At 40.2% G+C, this 18,976-nt stretch overlaps 1 protein-coding gene across 1 annotated transcript in view; it reads right to left on the reverse strand.

Moving 5' to 3' along the window:
* Nucleotides 1–18,976, reverse strand: part of EBF2 (EBF transcription factor 2) — a 135,977-nt gene that overhangs the window by 33,904 nt on the left and 83,097 nt on the right. Inside the window, exon 7 of the mRNA XM_033081434.2 lies at nt 2,114–2,195. Within this exon, the coding sequence (XP_032937325.1) occupies nt 2,114–2,195 (82 nt within the window). The remainder of the gene's footprint in view (nt 1–2,113; nt 2,196–18,976) is intronic.

Here is an 18,976-nt window from a genome sequence, read left to right on the forward strand (position 1 = left end):
CCAAACCTATGGATGTTGGATGTCACCTTCCCATGCCAAGGATTTACAGGAAAACCACACATCCCTCAGAGAGCTAAAATCCAATTTTTATCAGAGATGTGGGACAGGGAAGGCACAATAACAGGGAGAACAAGCAGCATTCCCAAGGGTGGCTCTGGGTTCCACCAGGGAGTTTTGGAGGCTCCTGGACTTGCTCCAAGGCTCTCCTGGATCAAGAGCACAGAGTTTCACCAAGGAAATAACCCCATGGAGTCAGGGATGGAAAGAGAGGGAAAATGACTCAAAGATCACCCAGAACAGCTGGGGTGAAGCACAACACCCAATTTCATTGCCCCAGAGTCACCCCCAGCCCCACTTTCCTCCCCTTCCCTGTGACTTGATCTCACATCCACATATCAGAGCTGCACCATTCCCTCAGCTCTTGAACAGGGGCTGAGCTACAGGTGAAACCTCCTTATTTATTGTACAGAGCTGCAGGTGAAACCTTCTTATTTATTGTACAGAGCTACAGGTGAAACCTTATTATTTATATAGAGAGTTACAGGTAAAATCTCCTTATTTATATACAGAGCTACAGGTAAAATCTTCTTATTTATATAGAGAATTACAAGTGAAACCTCTTATTGTACAGAGCTACAGGTGAAACCTCTGTATTTATAGAGAACTACAGGTAAAATCTCCTTATTTATATAGAGAGCTACAGGTGAAACCTTATTTATATACAGAGCTACAACTAAAACCTTCTTATTTATTGTACAGAGCTACAGGTGAAACCTTCTTATTTATACAGAGAGCTACAGGAGAAACCTCCTTATTTATTGTACAGAGCTACAACTGAAACCTTCTTATTTATGTACAGAGCTACAGGTGAAACTTTCTTATTTATATAGAGAGCTACAGATGAAACCTTCTTATTTATATACAGAGCTACAGGTGAAACCTCCTTGTTTATATAGAGAGCTACAACTGAAACTTTCTTATTTATTTTACAGAGCTACAACTGAAACCTTCTTATTGTACAGAGCTACAGGTGAAACCTTATTTATATACAAAGATACAGGTTAAATCTTCTTATTTATGTACAGAGCTACAGGTGAAACCTCCTTATTTATAGAGAACTACAGGTAAAATCTCCTTATTTATATACTGAGCTACAGATGAAACCTGCTTATTTACTGTACAGAGCTATAGGTGAAACCTTATTTATATAGAGAGCTACAGGTGAAACCTCCTTATTTATATAGAGAACTACAGGTAAAATCTTATTTATATACAGAGCTACAACTGAAACCTTCTTATTTATGTACAGAGCTACAGGTGAAACCTCCTTATTTATACAGAGAGCTACAGGAGAAACCTCCTTATTTATATACAGAGCTACAGGTGAAACCCTCTCATTTATTATACATTTATTACAGAGGTGCCTAAATGTGAGGGCACGAGAGCTGTGCCTGTCTCTGCTCTCCCCACTGCCCCACTCCCTCTCCTCTGCTCTTTCTGGGAGCTGGAATTCACAATCCAGGGGCAGATTTCACTGCAAAGCAGCTGGGTCAAGGTCCCACAGGGGTTTGGGGCTTGTTGCTTTTGCTGTGAGATCTTAAAGTGACCATCACTATTTTGGCTTCTTGGTTTGTTGTTTTTTTTTTTATTTATTTTAAAGAAGCTGAAGGGAGGATGTGAGAGTGTTAGAAAGCAAGAAAAAAAAATATCAGGGAAAGAGGTAGGAAATGAGGAGGTTGCTTGTGTAGCACGTTCAGAGCTACTTTGAAAAATTCTGAGGCATCTAAATATCACAAGCACGATCCCTGCTGTGGGCAGCTGCATGTGCGAGCGCTTTGCCCGAGGGTGTCAAATCAAATATCCACTGCTGGTTGGTACAGTACAGCACTTCCCCCTGGGGATTCAGGGTGGAAAAAGAGGGAAGGGAAAAAAAAGAAAAAATAAAAAATAAAAGGTTTAAACAAAACAAATGGAGAAAAAACTTTCACAGTGTCTGATGTGGCTTTTCATGGATTGTCATCGTGTTTATTAGGGGCAACGTGGGAGAGAGGAGATGGGGAAGGAAAAGAAGAACAAAGGCAGGCAGGTTAATGCTGAGCCTTGTAAGACTTACCTGGAACCGTCTCATATCTCTTGGGTTTCCTGCTGTTTTCAAGCAATTCTGATTGCACTTGAGAAAAAATTTTAGGAAGAATCTGGAAAGATAAAGAAGCACGTCACTTCTATTAACCACAGCAAAGGTGTTGTTGTGTTCTGGTTTAAATGTGCATGAAGTGATTTGCAGGAGGGTGGATCTTACAGGACTGCAAGAATTTCTCACAACACAAACAAACCAAACTCTAATAAGGAGAATTTACCAAAAAACAACAGGTAAAGCACAAGCAGGGTGAGTGAAATCCGTGGTGTGAGTGAACACAATTCCTCTGATCTGCACCCACTCCTCCTCTGCAGGTTTGACCACACAATTTTAGTTCTTCCTTTATCTCTCCCTCCCATTCAAGGTCTTTCTTTGGCTGTCTGCAGGGATTTTCCACGAAACAATGCAGAAGGAGAATGGTATTGTGGAAACCACAAAGCCAACAGGGCAGATAAACCTTGGAATAAAAAACCCAGGAGCAAACACAGACCAGAGAAGAATCTGGTGAGGTTTCATCCTGGTGATGTTTTTTTTTTTCTGATGAAGATTCCAGGACTTCCAAGAGCCCAGATTATTCCTACCTGGATTTTGGGGGAGGAAAAGGAAAACAGGAGCTCAAGTGAGACATGACAGCTCACGCTGTCCGAGCAGATAAACCCATTAATATCCCACAAAGTTCTCCTGCCAATTATTTTTTGCCCTGTCACATCCCCCCATCTTCACATAGTTTTTTATTCTGTGGGGTTTGGCTTGTCATGTACCCAAGGTGAAGCTCCAGCCTGCTTGGTGAATCATCCAAAACTGCAGGGAGATTTTAGAGTTTAGAAATGTTAAGCAGGAATTTTTTTTTCCTTAAACTATTCCACCAAATTTTGAGGAAAGGATTCACCCTTTTTTTTTTTTTCTGATTGAATCTGAACATTTCAGAGGTTAAAAAAACTGTGTTGCTGGATTAAAAACACAACAAACAAGTCTTCAAAATTCAGGCATAAGCAAAAAAATTTTTGGCATCCTCTGTTGCAAGTGAGAATATTCTCTGTGATTCTTTCCCTTTCTGTTTGTCAGACAAGATGGGTTTAACTGCAACAATTGTAATTAAAAAAATAAATCAAAGGCTTCCAGATAGATTTAGAAGGAAAAAGAGTCAGATACAAGGAAAAATAAATAGTTGAAGAATTGATTTCGAATACAAAGAACAAGTTATTTATTTATTTCTCTTGCTGAGTGCTTTCCTTAAAAAAAAAAAAAAAAAAAAAAATCTGCTTTTGCAGTAAGTTAAAGTCCCAGGTGAGCCAGGCCTATTTCCCTTTCTGTTACTATGACAACGATTTTTTACCGCAGTCCCTAAGTCCCTTCAGAACTCACACATTCATGCCTTGAATTAGAACTTTAAAGGAGAAAGATGGATATTTCCTGGCTTTACCAACAACACCCTCCAAACCAGCCCCTGCACAAGACAATAACAGAAATCTGCTCTCCCTTGTTAGTGCCACTTTCTCTGCACTACTCCCACCACGAGATTTCTCCTCCATCTGCCCCAAAAACACAAAGGAAAAGCCACGGGTTGGATCCATTTGTGTGTGGCTCGAATAAACAAAACCCCTCCGAAAACCTCACCCACAAAACAGCCCCAGACTGTGCCACAAAATCCACCCTGCCAGGCATTTTCAATTTAAATATCTTCATTTTTAGCTATCATTTCCTTAAACCTCTCACCAATGCATTAGGTATTTTTTAAAATGTGTATTTTCTCGAGGTGAAAATGTTATTTTCTCCTGTTTCCTTCTCAGATCTCCCTTGAGCAGGACTCAGCTCTCAGAGGGCAACTTCTCCCTCTGCACCTCCGTGGCTTCCAAACTAAAAATCCTACAGAATTGGGAGCAGCACTGAATATATTTTATTAAATAAATCCTGTCGAGCCCGTACTAAAACCTGTGACCTCTTTTATACAAAAGATTTGGTGAGGTTTGATATAAAATAAAACTTTTTCAGAAGGAAAAATCCCCTGCACGCCGGCACCCTCGGAGAGGCGCAGGGTAATGTGAGGAACAAATGTTGCTCACAAATATTCTTTTTTTTTCTCTTTCCTTCTTCTCAGAGATATAAAAAAGAATATTTGTAGATATATGAACAGCTTAAAGGAGATGTGCCTGTGCAAAGGAAAACTCCAAACTGTAAAATGAACCAGGGAAAGGAACTTTTACGTGAAAATCGATGAGCTGCTGGCTGATCATTCTGCAGGAACCACAACAACAAAAAAAAGAACAGAAAAAAAATCCACAAGTTGTTACTTCTAAGGAAATACAAAACAAACCAAGCAGGAAAACGGGCAGCTAATTTTTTAAATTTTTGTAATGCTTGCATCCCTTTGGATTGAGACGAGAAAAATTATCAACGCTAACGGAAGAATGAAGAAAACGAGCAGGGGAAGAGAAGTTGCTGTGTGAGCTGGGCTGATTTTGGGGAGGGCACAGATCCTGGGGGACTGGCAGTGACACAACCCCTAAAATGCAGGCACAGAGAGGCAAAAATTCCAAATTTAAATTTAACTGCATCCACGAGCAAGCTCAGCAACGCGGCGAGGAACGAAAATCTCCTTTTTCCTAAACCCTGCAGAAAATCAGGGTTCAACCCCCCAGCAAACACAAACCAGCAGCACACTTGAAAACCAAGCTGAATTCCAATTAAATCTGAGCTGATTCGTGCTGAGGGGGGCAATGGTCATTAAATAAAACACAGAAAAATAAAATTTCCCCTGTCCCTGAGCTGCCGCAGCGCGGAACGTTCCCGACCCTCCCCGAGTGCACCGAACTGCAGCTCAGATTTGGCTGGAGGAACTTTGAAAAAGAGAAAAAGAAAGATGTGGTTCAGCTGAAAATAAAAATAAAAATCCCTGTGTGTGCAGCTAAATGCAATTAAATCTAAATTTTGGGGTGATAGGAGGGGAACACCCAGCCATGGAACGTTCCCGACCCTCCCCGAGTGCACCGAACTACAGCTCAAATTTGGCTGGAAGAACTTTGAAAAAGAGAAAAAGAAAGATGTGGTCCAGCTAAAAATAAACATAAACATAAAAATAAAAATAAAAATAAAAATAAAAATAAAAATAAAAATAAAAATAAAAATAAAAATAAAATTCCCTGTGTGTGCAGCTAAATGCAATTAAATCTAAATTTTGGGGTGATAGGAAAATAAATGTGAATTTTCCTAACCGAGAGCAAACCCAGCACTTTCAGATGTGCACGAGGCAATTTGGCGATGTCTTTGAGCGCCAAAAATTTCAGCAAAAATTTTTGAGCTGCTCAGCATTGCCAGAAAGTCAAGGTAGCTCTAGGAGAGCTCGGTGGGATTCCCCAAATTGAGCTGGGGTTGCTGAAATTTCTGAAATTTTTGGCGCTCTAAGACATCGCCAAATTGTCTCGCGCACGTCCGAAAATGCTGGGTTTGCTCTCAGTTAGAAATATTCACATTTATTTTCCCATCACCCCAAAATTTAAATTTAATTGCATTTAGCTGCACACACAGGGATTTTTATTTTTATTTTTATTTTTATTTTTATTTTTATTTCTATTTTTTATTTTTATTTTCAGATGAACCACATCTTTCTTTTCCTCTTTTTCAAAGTTCCTCCAGCCAAATTTGAGTTGCAAGTGGGCACCTGCATGAAGTATTTGGTAGGCTGTTTTATATATATATATATCTGTGTGTGTGTATATATATATTTTTAAGAGGTTGCATCTGGGAAAGGCATTAATATTTATTGCAGAATTAGAATAAAAATGACTTGGGGGGAGCAAAGAGGAGGGAAGGTTTAGCACTAAATGAAGCTGATTTAGGGGCAACGGGAGAATTGCAGAAAGATTTTATTCATTTCTTTAAAGGAGAACACTTCAGCCAGTTTTTTGGCTTAACCAAGATATAAATCAAAAAATAATAATAATTTTTTAAAAACAGAATTATTGTAAAAATATTGATTGTATTGATGTTTCTTGGCCAATCTTTGGCCTTGCTAAGGAGACAGAATTAAGTGGGAGTTCAGAAAGTGACTCTGGCCCATCCTCCCAACATTTTCAGGGTGGTGAAGTAAAATTTTACACATTTCAATAACTACCCCTGAAAATCTGGCATTGCTATAGAAAAGCTGATTGACTTGATGCCCAGACATAAAATTAATTCAGATAAAATTCCAGAGTTCTGTCCCTGTTGTCTCTCTCTCGTTGGGTACAGATTGATGCTCTTAAGAGGTCTCCAAAACGCCACCTTAAATCTGCCTCCCTCTTTTTTAGAGCTGTTTTAAAAGTTACTGCTCCTCCTGCTGGGAGTTCCCACCAAGCTGATGAATCCTTTAATGCCCCTTTTCCACTAAAGAATTATTTTTTAGTAAATCCTTGGTGGGGAAGCAGCAGCAGAGCTCCACTCACAGCTGGGGAATGCACAGAGATCTCCTTGGATGTGAAAAAAGGGTGAGGGCAAATTAAGCCAGGTCTTGCATCACTTAAACTGTTCCCAAAGAAGTTTTTCACTCACATCTCACCTCTCTATGCCCAAATTATCAGGTTCTGTACCTGGCTGGAGCTGGAACCTGCTCTCCACACCTCTGAGGATTTTTATCCAGCTCAGATGAGTGAGAAGAATCAAATTGACCTTAAAATCAAACCCTGCTGGAGTCACAAAAATCTTCCTGGTGACTGCAGCAGGACTAGGCAGAAGCCCTAAAGCCAAGTCCCACGTGCAGTAGAGTCTAATATAAAAAAATTAATAATTTTCTTCCCCCATCCACCCTGTATGCTTCATTAAAATAGAGGGACAGAATCAAGGTCCAACATTGCTGTATGTTGGGATACACCTAAAATTCTGGATACACCTAAAAATTTTCCCTTGTAAAGCAAATAATTTTGGTTTTTTGGGATTGCTGTGGAATTTGTGGCCTCAGTGATTTTTTGGCATGAGAACACATCTACCATCTAGGATAATTCTGATTATGCTTCCCAGCAAATCCTGTGATCCCAAAATCTCATGAAAATATAAAGATATGGTGCAATTCTGCTTAAATAATTCAGAGCTTCCAAAAAAGCGACAAAGGAAACAAAGAGAAAAAAACCCCAGAAGTTGTTTTTATGAGTATCACTTAAACAATATTAAATTTAAATACACTGTGAACTGCAGAAGTTATTATTGCAGTGAGGGCCTGGCTCCAGCTCCTCAGAGCAGGGGAATTGTGGATGAGGTCAGATCTCCCTCTGAGATAAATGTGACAAATAACCCCACACAGCTCCACATTCCTCCCTTTCAAAGGGGCAGATTTGCAGGTCGCTGTTTCAAATCAATTCATTGTATTTATTTGATATCACCATCCTGATTTTAATAACCCTCACAGTGAAGGCTCCTCAGTAATCTGAATATTTATCTCTGGAGTGATTCTGATCCATCACATCAGGGTGTGTTATTAGGGAGCTGATGAGACAATTCCCATTTTTTTGCAGCAGTTCCAGTCAGGGTGGGCACTTTAAAGGAACGTTCACCTTGCACTGGCTGAGAAATGAGAGGGGTTATTGCATGAAACTCCACAAACAGCAGCTAATTAATCTTCACCAAACTCCTGTGCATAAAGTGTGAACCCAGCTTAACAAACGTGGAAAGCAACATATGTAGGTCAGGAGATTTCTCTGAGTGTGTCAGGGATTCTCTGGGAGAGCAGGGAGAGGAGATCCCAGCCCAGGCCAGGAGAGAGCAGCTGATGTTTGTGGTGCCTGAGCTGACACCTGTGTGTGTTTTAGAGTTTCTGTGTTCCAGAGACTGGACAAAGAGTCAGGAGACTCTTCTGTTGTTTCCAGAGGTGTTTATTTTATCTCATCTCAAAGTTCTTTCCCTGCCCAGCCCAGGTCCGTTCCCAGCTCAGCCCCAGGCACACTGCCCACCCTGGGCTGCCATTATCTTTTTATACTATAAACTACATCAACATTATTTACAGTTATCTTCCAACACCTAGCACTTCTATTGCACAGTCTGGTTCTGCTCTAAACCAATCCAAAAGTGCCAACATCACCCAGAAGATGGATGCAGGAAGAAGGAGAAAGAAGGACAGAACACGCCCAGGTTCCTCCATCCTGACCCCAGACCCTTATTATAAACAATCTTAAAAACCTACTTTTTCACCTTATAATAATCAAACTTATACTCTACTTAATTTTTGTGACTTGTAATTCTTCATACAAAGGTGGTATTTTTTTCCCAGGGAGAAAAATTAAAGGCACAGGGGTTCTGTGCTAAGGCTTTTGAACCCTCTGCCTGGGTCTGGAACCATCCAGGGATGTCCTGGGTTTCCACAGATACTCATTTGTCACTTGGGTTTGTTTTTTTTTTAATAAAAATACTCCATTTGCACAAAAAAAACAACCAACCAGCCAAAACACTACCCCAAAAACCCCCCACATACACAAAAAAAACTCAAACAAAACAAACAAACAGAAAGCAGATTAACACCATGCCTGCTATTGCTACCCCCAACAAAATCCTCCTTTCCTGATGGGACAAAACAGAAACTTCTCCATCCTCTTGCCTTGATTTCTTCAGTCTGGTTAGACTTTTTTCTGAGTGACTTTTCTTGCAGTCACTCACTCCAATTTAGATTTTGGGTTTAAAGTTTAAGTTTGGATGTGGGGACATTGTTTAGGGCCTAATCCCTGAAATGGGGGAAGGCAGAAGTGTTTGATTTTTCAAAAATGTTGGAAATAGATGTGAAAAAGGAGCAAAACCAGGGTTAGAGATTCAGCTAAACAAGCCCAAGAGATCTGACCAACTTAAAAATCAACCTTAAAACCACAGCATGGCAGAACCCAGCTTAAAACTGCCTCTAATTATCTTTTTTTTTTTGCAGTGCCAAGATGTTCTGCTCACACTTGGGTAGGTAATACTCTCCACAATGGATTAAAGAAGACAAGGGCTGAAAATATTCTGTATTTCAGATGGATCCAGAGAGAACATTGCACACAATTCCACAGTCCAGCACCCAGTCACAATTCCTCCTCAAATATCCCCTCCCTCTGCAGCTTGGAACAACATATTTCTCTCCACCCTTTATCTAATGGGTTCATTTAAAAAAAAAAATCTTCATTTCAAACCAGTAATAACTGAATATAAACCTTAGTTTCAAACCAATAATTACTGAATATAAACCTGCAATGTGTCACCCAACCCCCAAATGTGTCAGGAAACTTGATATTTATTTTCTGTGGATTTTCCACACGTTTTGCAGTTCTCATCTCTGAAGCAGATTGTGTCCCCTCATTCAGAGCAGGAACTGCAATTCACATTTTTTGGGGTAAATAAATGCTTCTTCTGCTGCAAAATATCCAATTTTCAAGAAGGGCTGGGGGCAATGCCCTGCCAGGTACCCAGGCAGTCGTTTCTCAGCGCTCAATGTTTTTATTTCCCATGGCCACATTTGCTAAGGGGACAAAAACCCAAAATCTCCAAGGAAAACCTCCTTGTTTGTGCACTCTGATGAGAACCTGACACCATTAATGAAAATAATAATTGAACTCTATGGGCTCAAATTGAAAATGAAACACAACACTAACGGTGTTTGTAATTGCAATTGTTCTCCAAAAAGTCTTTGGAGGACTCTTTGCAATTTGAGCAGTTTCCCCCTTATCCTTTGGGCTTTCCCCTTTCCTCCCACACCAAAACTTTCCACTAACTTCCAAGACAATAGGTAAAAGCTGATTTATCCTGTCAGATCCATATTATTCATGGCATTTGGCACTGGCCCAAATGCCAGAGCATAATCAAAAGTCAATAGGCAGGGAGGTAATAGAGGAGAGGATTGGGCTGGTGCTGGTGAAATATATTCAGATAATATTCCCTGGTTTGTCACAGTGTCTGTAGGCTCCAACTGGGCTGGGCCACGATGTGAAATTGTTATTGGGGAAGGGAGGCACAAAGGACAGCAGGGAGGAAAAGCTTTTGTGCATCTCAGGGATGGGGAAGTTGAGGCACAGAAATTCAGTGCCTGGTGTTGGGAAGGAGAAGGGTTGGATGGAAAAGTCTCACATAACAAAAAGATTTTTAAATGTAAAATCTAAAGAAAGTATAGAAATGACAGCAAGTTTTGATATAAAGGAAAAGAATTGCTAACCAGTCTTATTGAGTAGCTAAGAAGGCAAAAGTGAGGTAGAAGGAGCTTTTATAACTCTGAGCAAAAAAATAAATCCATCCCAAACAAAAGATGTTTTTACCAAGCAAAAAAAAATTCACAAGCAAACAAAAAAACCCAATTTTGCCAGTTAAAAATACCTCTCAAAATTTTCCAGTGCAAAAAAACCTAAAAAACAACTTAACTTCAACTGTAACATACTAGCCTTTTGCAATGAAAAAATAGTAACATAAAGATAGTAATGTAATATAATAGTATATACATAGTATATATAATGTAATATAGTAAATATATAATGTAATACAATGTATATTAATGTATATAATGTATATATAATGTAATGTAGAATGTAATATGTAATGTAATATACAGTGTAATATATAATGTAATATAATGTGATATAATGTATATAATGTATATAGAATGTAATGTAGACTGTAATATATAATGTAATATATAATGTAATATATAATGTAATATAATGTATAATATATATAATGTATATAGTAAAATAAACTATAAATAATAGTAAAAGTATGAATTAGTTGTTATGCAATAAAATGTACAGAAAAAAAAAATATATAATGCTTTGCAACATCTTTTCCAGGCAGCAGTCACATCCCATTCCTGCAGCCACTTCTTTTTCTGGTGACACAAATTCCATGGAGCTCCTTGCCCCCCACCTCACACCCAGCAGGGTTTGGGAAATTCTTGACCAATTTTTGTTCTTTCCCCTCCTGCCTGCCCCAGCAGCACACACAAGGGTTGGAGCTGGGCTGTGGCACCAAACAGGAGCCCAAGGATGCTGTGCAGCCCTGCTGAAATCAGTCATTTCTGGGATCCCTTCATCCCCAGAGCTCTGCACAGGTGCAAATTCATCTCCAGATCAACTCTGCAAACCCTGCAGCTCCCAGGAAGGCTGGCACAGGTGTGCACACCCTCCAATCCCCACTTTTTTTCCATACAGAGAGAATCAATTCCTTCCTCTGGTGAGCCTTCCATCCTGCCAGCCCGTGTCTCTGCAGAACCTCAGCGTGCTGAGCCATGCTAGGCTGAGCAGTGAGCACCAATTCTGCTTTTTACTGTGCCTGCCAGATGGCAGAGCCCGGCACACAAAACCTGCAGAACTCAGAAACAACTTCCCAGGCGCTCCAGGAGATGCAGGGATGTGAGCACAGGGGATGGAAGCGAGGTGAGGCTCCCGTTTTACACCTGGCTCAGCTCAGAGCTCAGCTCTGGGCAGGGATCAGTCCCCAAACCGGGTTGATGTAGAATAAACTGCATTCATTCAAAGAGGCAGATTTGCATGCTCAGCTCTGGATCCAGGCAATTCTGCCTCCTCCCTTCTGCAGGGCCATTCAGAGGGTGGATTTGCACCTATTGTACGTTGGGTCTGGGCACAGATGACCTTGAATCCGAGCATGGGTGTAACATTATATTCCTATGACAGATTTATGGCTTGGCAGACAGGGGTGCATTCAGCGCATTCCTTCCCTAAGACAGGACAGCATCCAATGTTTGTTAGCATCATTAAACTAAAACTGACTTTTCACCTGCTCCCATACCATATGCAGCTGCAAATTTTTAAATTAAACTATGAAGCCATGCATAAATTTACATATATTACAGACTAGCCTCTCCATTTAACATGCAAATGTACTCCAATGTTTCAGAACACCTTCTGTCGCTAATTAATTTGCTGAATTATAATTAGACTAATCCTGCATAATTAATAAGCACAGATTTTTTTTTAATTTCTAAGCAGCTTGATGAGATCATTCACTTCCTTCTATAAACTGCTAAGTAACTGTTAAAAAAAATCTGGAAAGAACATATGTGAAAAGGTATGTTTGATGTCGCATACAAATTCAAACGAGCGGGCAGGCTCCGGGAAAGTCAGGATTAATAGAGGTGTGAGCTTGAAGAGCACGTTATTTTTAGGGGCATGGACCAAGATTTTCTGTGTCTGTTTGATTCCTTGTTTGGGGTTTTTTTTTGTTTCTTTTACCTCTCAGAGCTTGCAGGATGACAGGACAGGGATCCCTGCACACGCTGGGTGTGGAGCAGCTCCTTTGATGGGATTTGGAATTGTTTTCATCCCGGCTGCCAAAACCAACCGAGAGCATTGGAGAGAAACAATTAAGTGCTATTAGCACCGGATTCATTCTCAGCTGATTAAAATGAAGGGTTGTGCTTTCATGTTGGAGAGCTGGGCTGCAGAGAAGGGCGCGTGCCACAGCAGCTCCAAATGGGCTGGGTCAGAGGCCACAAGGTGAGCCACAAAAACCTCAAAACAGCCCAGTCTGAAGAGCTAAAATACATATTTCTAAAGTATGTCTTTCTAAAACACATCTCTCAAAAATATATCTTTTAAAAATATATATATCTTTCAAAAATATATCTATATTTCGAAAATATATCTATCTTTCTAAAATACATCTTTCAAAAATATATCATTCAAATATATATCTCTTTATAAAATATATCTATCTTTCAAAAATATATCTTTCAAAAATATGTCTTTCAAATATCTATCTTTCAAAAATATATCTTTCTTTCTAAAAGATGCCTTTCTAAAATATGTATTTCAAAAATATATCTTTCAAAAATGCATCTTTCTAAATAATCATGCAGGGCGAGAGGGAGATCCAAAACATCACAGCATATTGTGATGCCCACAATAATGTGATAATAATATAAATTATAGTTATAATAATAATAATAGAATAAATTATATTTATCAACAGTGTCTGGAGCCTCAGTCCCTGGATTTATTTACCTACTTTGGGAGTTTTTCAGCTCTGCTGTTCCTTGTTTTTAATTCCCCTCAATCCTCCTCAAATTCAGCACCAGCATCACCCTGTGTTTGCCTCAGCTGTGAGTGAGCAAAATCTGTGACAACACTTCCTGATTCTCAACAAAGGAAGCAAAAAAATATTAATTCTTATCTGAGGAAATTGCTGAAGCACTTCAAGTCTGTGAATGTGGTTTGTCTGCTCCAAACAGTGCATGTGACATCCTCATCAGGCACTTCTGCCTCAAGTTTGTTATTTTTTATTGCCTTGGACAAGTGCCCTTCTTCAGATAAATATATCATTTAAATGGAGCTGGGTTCTGCATAAACACAAAATATAAAAGCTGAAACAGGACAAGTTCTTGGCACTGTGTGCCAACCAAGCCTCTTTCTAGTATTTCCTACTGGACACTCCATTTTTTTAAAAATAAAAACCAACCAAACAACTTTTTGGCCCAAGGAAGACATGAAATTTTTCTGCTGTGATTGAACCCATCAGAACCTCTCAGAGCAGAGAAATGCTTTGAATGGCATGTGTTGAAAGGTCTCTCTTTGGGGGAAGAAATATCATCTTGAAATTAAAAACACAGAAAAATTGGAATCCTGTCCACTCCCAAAACACAGCAATATCATAAAACCACCACCAAGGACTGAGCAAGGAACAGCTCTAACAATTCTCTTATAAATTTACAATAGATGTTGTTTTCTTAAAAACCACTGGACACATCACCAGGTGACAAAGGAAGTTAAAGAGGAACAAAGAAAACATTTCCCTGCCTCATCCATCTCCATTTCCTGCCTTCCAATATCCCAATTCAGCAGACAGAGAAGATGTAATGAGTTAAAAAAAAAAAAAAATCAGGATTAGGTCTTTATTTTTTTTCCCTCCACATTTCTGCCTGCACTTATTATTATTTTTTTTTTTTAAACCATGGATGGATTGGCCCAAAGATATCTAGGTCACATGGCTGAGGCAGAATTAGAATCTGTATCTCCAGAGCCACAGTTCTGGTAGATGAGCTGGTCCTTGCATTCTTTAAAACTATTCCAGTTTTCTCAGAAGAAGAGATTTTTGCAGCCACAGCACGGGGCCAACCCCAAATATCAACATCCACACCTTTCAGATTTCTGATGCCCAGGGCTTCCCACCATGGAATCTGACACAGCTGAATTAATTTTTCACTTTTTTGTTGTTTCCACTCCTGATAAAGATTGTGTGTGTGCACATCTGCCTGTGTATGGAGATGAAATTTTGCTTTGAAGAGAAAAATTCTGAACTCTGAACCCCACCTTTTCCTATATTTTAACATATATCCTCAGAAATCCACTCATTTTGTATTTCAGACACATAGGCACCACCTTGAGTTTATGAGGAACAAGAAAATACATTAGATGCTGTAAAAAAATTAATACATTTAAAGTGATCCCACCCTGTAGTGCAATCATTTCATTCATCCCTGGGTGCTGCTGATGGTTTTGGAATTGTTCAGCTGGGGGGTCAGCAGCTCCTCTCTGCTCTCAGGGATGGATGGAGCTGTGCCAGGGAGGCTCAGGGTGGATTTTGGGAAAGGTTCCTCCCCCAGAGGGTGCTGGGCACAGCCCTGAGCTCCAGCAGAGTTTGGACACCACTCCAGGGATGCTCAGGGTGGGATTTTGGGGTCTCTGTGCAGGGCAGGGATGGGTTGGATGATCCCTTCCAGCTCAGGATATTCCATGATTCTGCAGCTCCTCCAGGGGAATTGCAGGAGGCTGAACACTGTGTGTGGTTTGGGACAAGTGGAGTGACCAAACTTCCCATCCCAGGCAGTTTCTGATCACAGAACTCCATCAATGATGGACAAGGACCCCAAACCCCCACCAGCCCCCCAGGAGCCCACCCAGAGCTGGTCATTGGTTGGGGTTGGTTTTAATTCCATTAAGGGAAGATTTCTGCAAGGCTCTGCTTTATGGCCAGGGCTCCAGATGTTCTCAAACAATTCCTGCACTGATTTCCAATCCTGATATTCCTGCCCAGGCTGTGGAGATCCAAAGTCAGAGATGAGACTCTGTCAAAGTGTGGCAGTGACAAAGCTGGGCACAAACCCACACTAAACTGGGCTTGGAGGATTTCTCAGGGAGACAATTCAGCCTGCACACTAAACTGGGCTTGAAGGATTTCTCAGGGAGACAATTCAGCCTGCTGGGCACAAACCCACACTAAACTGGGCTTGGAGGATTTCTCAGAGAGACAATCCAGCCTGCTTTACCTCTTGGAGGTGCCCAACAAATCCCTGTGCACAAGAATTCCATATTCGATGTGCACACACACATCCAGGAGAGCACAGATTGCCAGCCCACTGTTGCCTTCTTGATTGGAAAATCCTCCTTGGTGGAGGATTTAAATGCTTTAAATAACAAGGTACAGTTCCAGCTGCATCACCACCACGCTGACAAAAGCTCTCCTGGCAGTTCCCAACTTTAGAATTTCCTGCCCAGGTCCCTGGTGCACACAGCCTGACGTGTGCTGTGAATTTGGGATTTTTTTTTTTCTTCCTTCCCAACTTCTACCACAGCCATAATTCCTAGAGAAAAGTTTTTGAGTGCCTGAAACATTTGCTGGATGTTTTCTTCATTTATTTAATCCAGATGTTTACATTTTAAATAATTGAGAAGCTGCTATGGTAAATAGACATCAAGGAAGGCTAATGGGAGTCGTGCTGTCATTAGGGAGAACTTGTAGGATGAGATTTTGGATAAGGATTCAGTCCCTGCACTGCCAGGATGGGTTAGGGGAAGGAAGGAGTGCAGCTTGCTGGAAAACATTAAATCAGTGCAGTCCCTGACACTCAGAGAGATCCTGAGCAAGGTTTGGCACAAACTGCACAGAATTTGTAAGGGAAAACAGACCCTGAGCTTTGGCACTGTAGAAGCTTCTGTTTATTAATATGGTTTGATTTTAAAAAAATATTAAATAAAATTAAAAATTGAAATTAAAATTTTAAAATTGAAATTTAAAAATTTAAATCTAAATTTAAAATTTTAACTTTAAATTTAAAATTTAATATTCCCATTCCTGCACTTTGTAGACCCTCTCACTAAGCTCATCAAACAGCAAGGGTGGTTTTATTGAGGCTCCCAAATGAAAAGCTGCAGTTGTTGCTTGAGCTAAGCCTAAGCAGGGCTGCTTTGATTTCAGGTTTCAGGACTGACAGTGAAATTCTCAGTCTGGGGGAATGTGGGTTCTACTCAAAGCACTGGAAATTTGCTGTCCTAATTTTCACCACATTGTTAAACTCTCATTTAGTTTTAATTTGAATCTCCTAAAAACCAACCTTAACCTGACTGAGGAAATAACACAATGTGCAGGCCTGAAGTAGCTTTGATAAATTGATTTTTAAAAATCACTTCTAAAATTCCTCTGCTGTGACTGAGGATGGTGTCAGCCTCGTGATGGTTGAACTTTTTATTGTTTCTTACAGGTTTTTTCCCTGATTTTCTCAAATACTCTCAGCTGTGTAAAGCCACACAGAAATTGCTGAGTTATAATGATTTGGAGCAGGTAAAGATTTTTCTCTGTGAAATCAGCTCCTGTCTATTCCCTCTGCACTCCATTTGCAACTGAGTTTTCTCTCAATGTGCAGGAAGATTTCAATGAGTCCCCACCCTGATGTAACCCCCTGTAAAGGCTCCTTGGAGCTGTTGGGAAGTATCTCCTGGAATATCTGTGCAACAGCAATTTTACAGGAATTCTGCTCCTCAGGGCCCAAAATCCATCTTAAAATGAGCCAGCAGGGGAGGGGGAAATGCTCCTTTAAAGACCAGAAGATTTTCAAAGGTGTTTTTTGCTGACATGAAAATGAACTCTATGAAGTTTCTTCGTGTTAAGTTCAGAGATTCAGGGTGAAGTGACTTTGCAGACATAATTTTGGTAAAATCTGTTTTTTTGGGGAGCCAGAGCCAAAACTACATCTCTTTCTAGATGAGGGTTTACTATAGATGAACTAAAAGATATGCACATCTTAATATTTGTCCTACAAGGATCTGCCACAGTTCTGAAGCTCTTGGCGTGTAAATCTATTGATCACACTCACAAGAAATCATCAAACCAAGGCAGAAGCTCTGATCTCTGCCAGGACACTTAAAAATTTTTAGACAATTAATCAGTCCCTCTAATAATAGACCCCAATTCCCTCCATTCCCCAGTCCTCTTTTTCCTTCCCTACCTTCCACCAATAAAAAAAAAATTGAACAGTTTCAGTCTAAATTCTGTAATTTGTAATCATTCAGTGAATGCCAACATAATTTTTTGTAGCTTAATTAGACTACTGATTTGGAGGACAGCTTAGGAAAACATTCACTACAATTCTTGAAATGAGGCATTAGAAACCATTTAATCTGTCCTACATCATTACTTTGTACTTACCAATTAGCAAGAAAAATATTAGGGGGAAAGTGTCTTTTACACAGAACAGAACATTTCATTCTAATAAAATAAAAGCCTGCTCATTTTATTCCATGTTGAGTAAGCTCCTGAGCACCTGTGCAAAAATAATAGGGCAGTTATTATGTTTGGCACTGCTTGTGCTGGAGCTTAGAAAAGGACAAAACTCTGGGAAAAAGGTGAAATTGTTTTTTCTGCATGGCTTTTCCTCTCCCATCCCTGCCATGGTTTGGTTTGGCTCCCTGTGGCTGTGACTGCCTGGAGACTTGTGAACATCTTTTGGTGACAGGAAGGATTTTTACTGTCCAAAACCTTTCAAGAGGATCCAACAAAGAGGGGAAATTGCCTTCAAACCTTGCTTGGATCCAGCAGAAGTTTTGTTTCACCAAGGACTGCTCCCACCTCAGAGTGTCCAAAGTGGGAGGAGAAGCTGACAATGAGAATTTATTCAAAACTGATTCTCCTGCTCAATAAACCCTCCAGAACCAATCCTCCCACCATGAGCATTTTGTTCTTTTTCTGGGTGGGAGGGTGATTTTCATTTTCCTGTGGCATCCTGGGAGGAATTCCCTGCCCAGGATAATCTTTGGGCTAAAATTTCAAACTCTGCCTGTCACAGCCTTGGTGTGAATGTGCCCATTAAATCATCACCCCAGTGGTGCTGGGTTTGTTTTTGTCATAGCTGTTCACAAGAAAAAATCCTGATCTGATATCTCCATTTCTTACTGAAAATTAGTAGGGATTTTATGAGGATTAAGAATTAATATTATTTGTACCTGCAAACTCCAAGACCTGCACACAAAGGATCACCCCAAACTTTGCTCTGCATCACTTTATCCCCATTAATCACAGCAAAATCACAGGCCTGACCACAGAGCAGCAGCAGACAGAAGAAAATAGAATGGAATTTATGATTCAGAGACCTTGCAACAGGAAGTTTTGGACAATTTTTTGACAAAGTTTTACCCAGACTGGGATGGCCCAGCAGCCCTCAGAACTCCTTCTGTGCTGTTATTATTATGTTCATTTTATGGTCAAATAGTTACTGCCCACTGATACCCACCAAACCTTTGGCCAAGCTGAGCTTCTGAACAGACAGAAAATAATAAAAATGATCCTACAATGGGGGAAGAATGAGAACAAACTTGGTCTTTTAAACTTGTTCCACTTTTAAAGAGGAACTTTCCCTCACTGCAGACCAAGAGCTGCCACCTCAGGGGAGAATCTGCAGAATAACCCTGATTAAAGCACACCAATAATGCATGGGAGGGAATTTTGGGGTTTTTTAGGTCTGTGACAGACTGAACACACATGAGGGGACACTGGAGATGGTTCATGCATGAACCACACTCTGCTCACCTCTGCCCATCAGGAGTGTCCTGAGCTCAGAGCTTTTTTTTAATTTACACTTCAGGCTCAAGACCTGAGGAACTTGGGTTTCCAGAGAGCTCAGCATCTTTAAAATCTCCA

This window comes from Catharus ustulatus, chromosome 27 (genome assembly GCF_009819885.2).
Source record: "Catharus ustulatus isolate bCatUst1 chromosome 27, bCatUst1.pri.v2, whole genome shotgun sequence".
Lineage (NCBI taxonomy): Eukaryota > Metazoa > Chordata > Aves > Passeriformes > Turdidae > Catharus > Catharus ustulatus.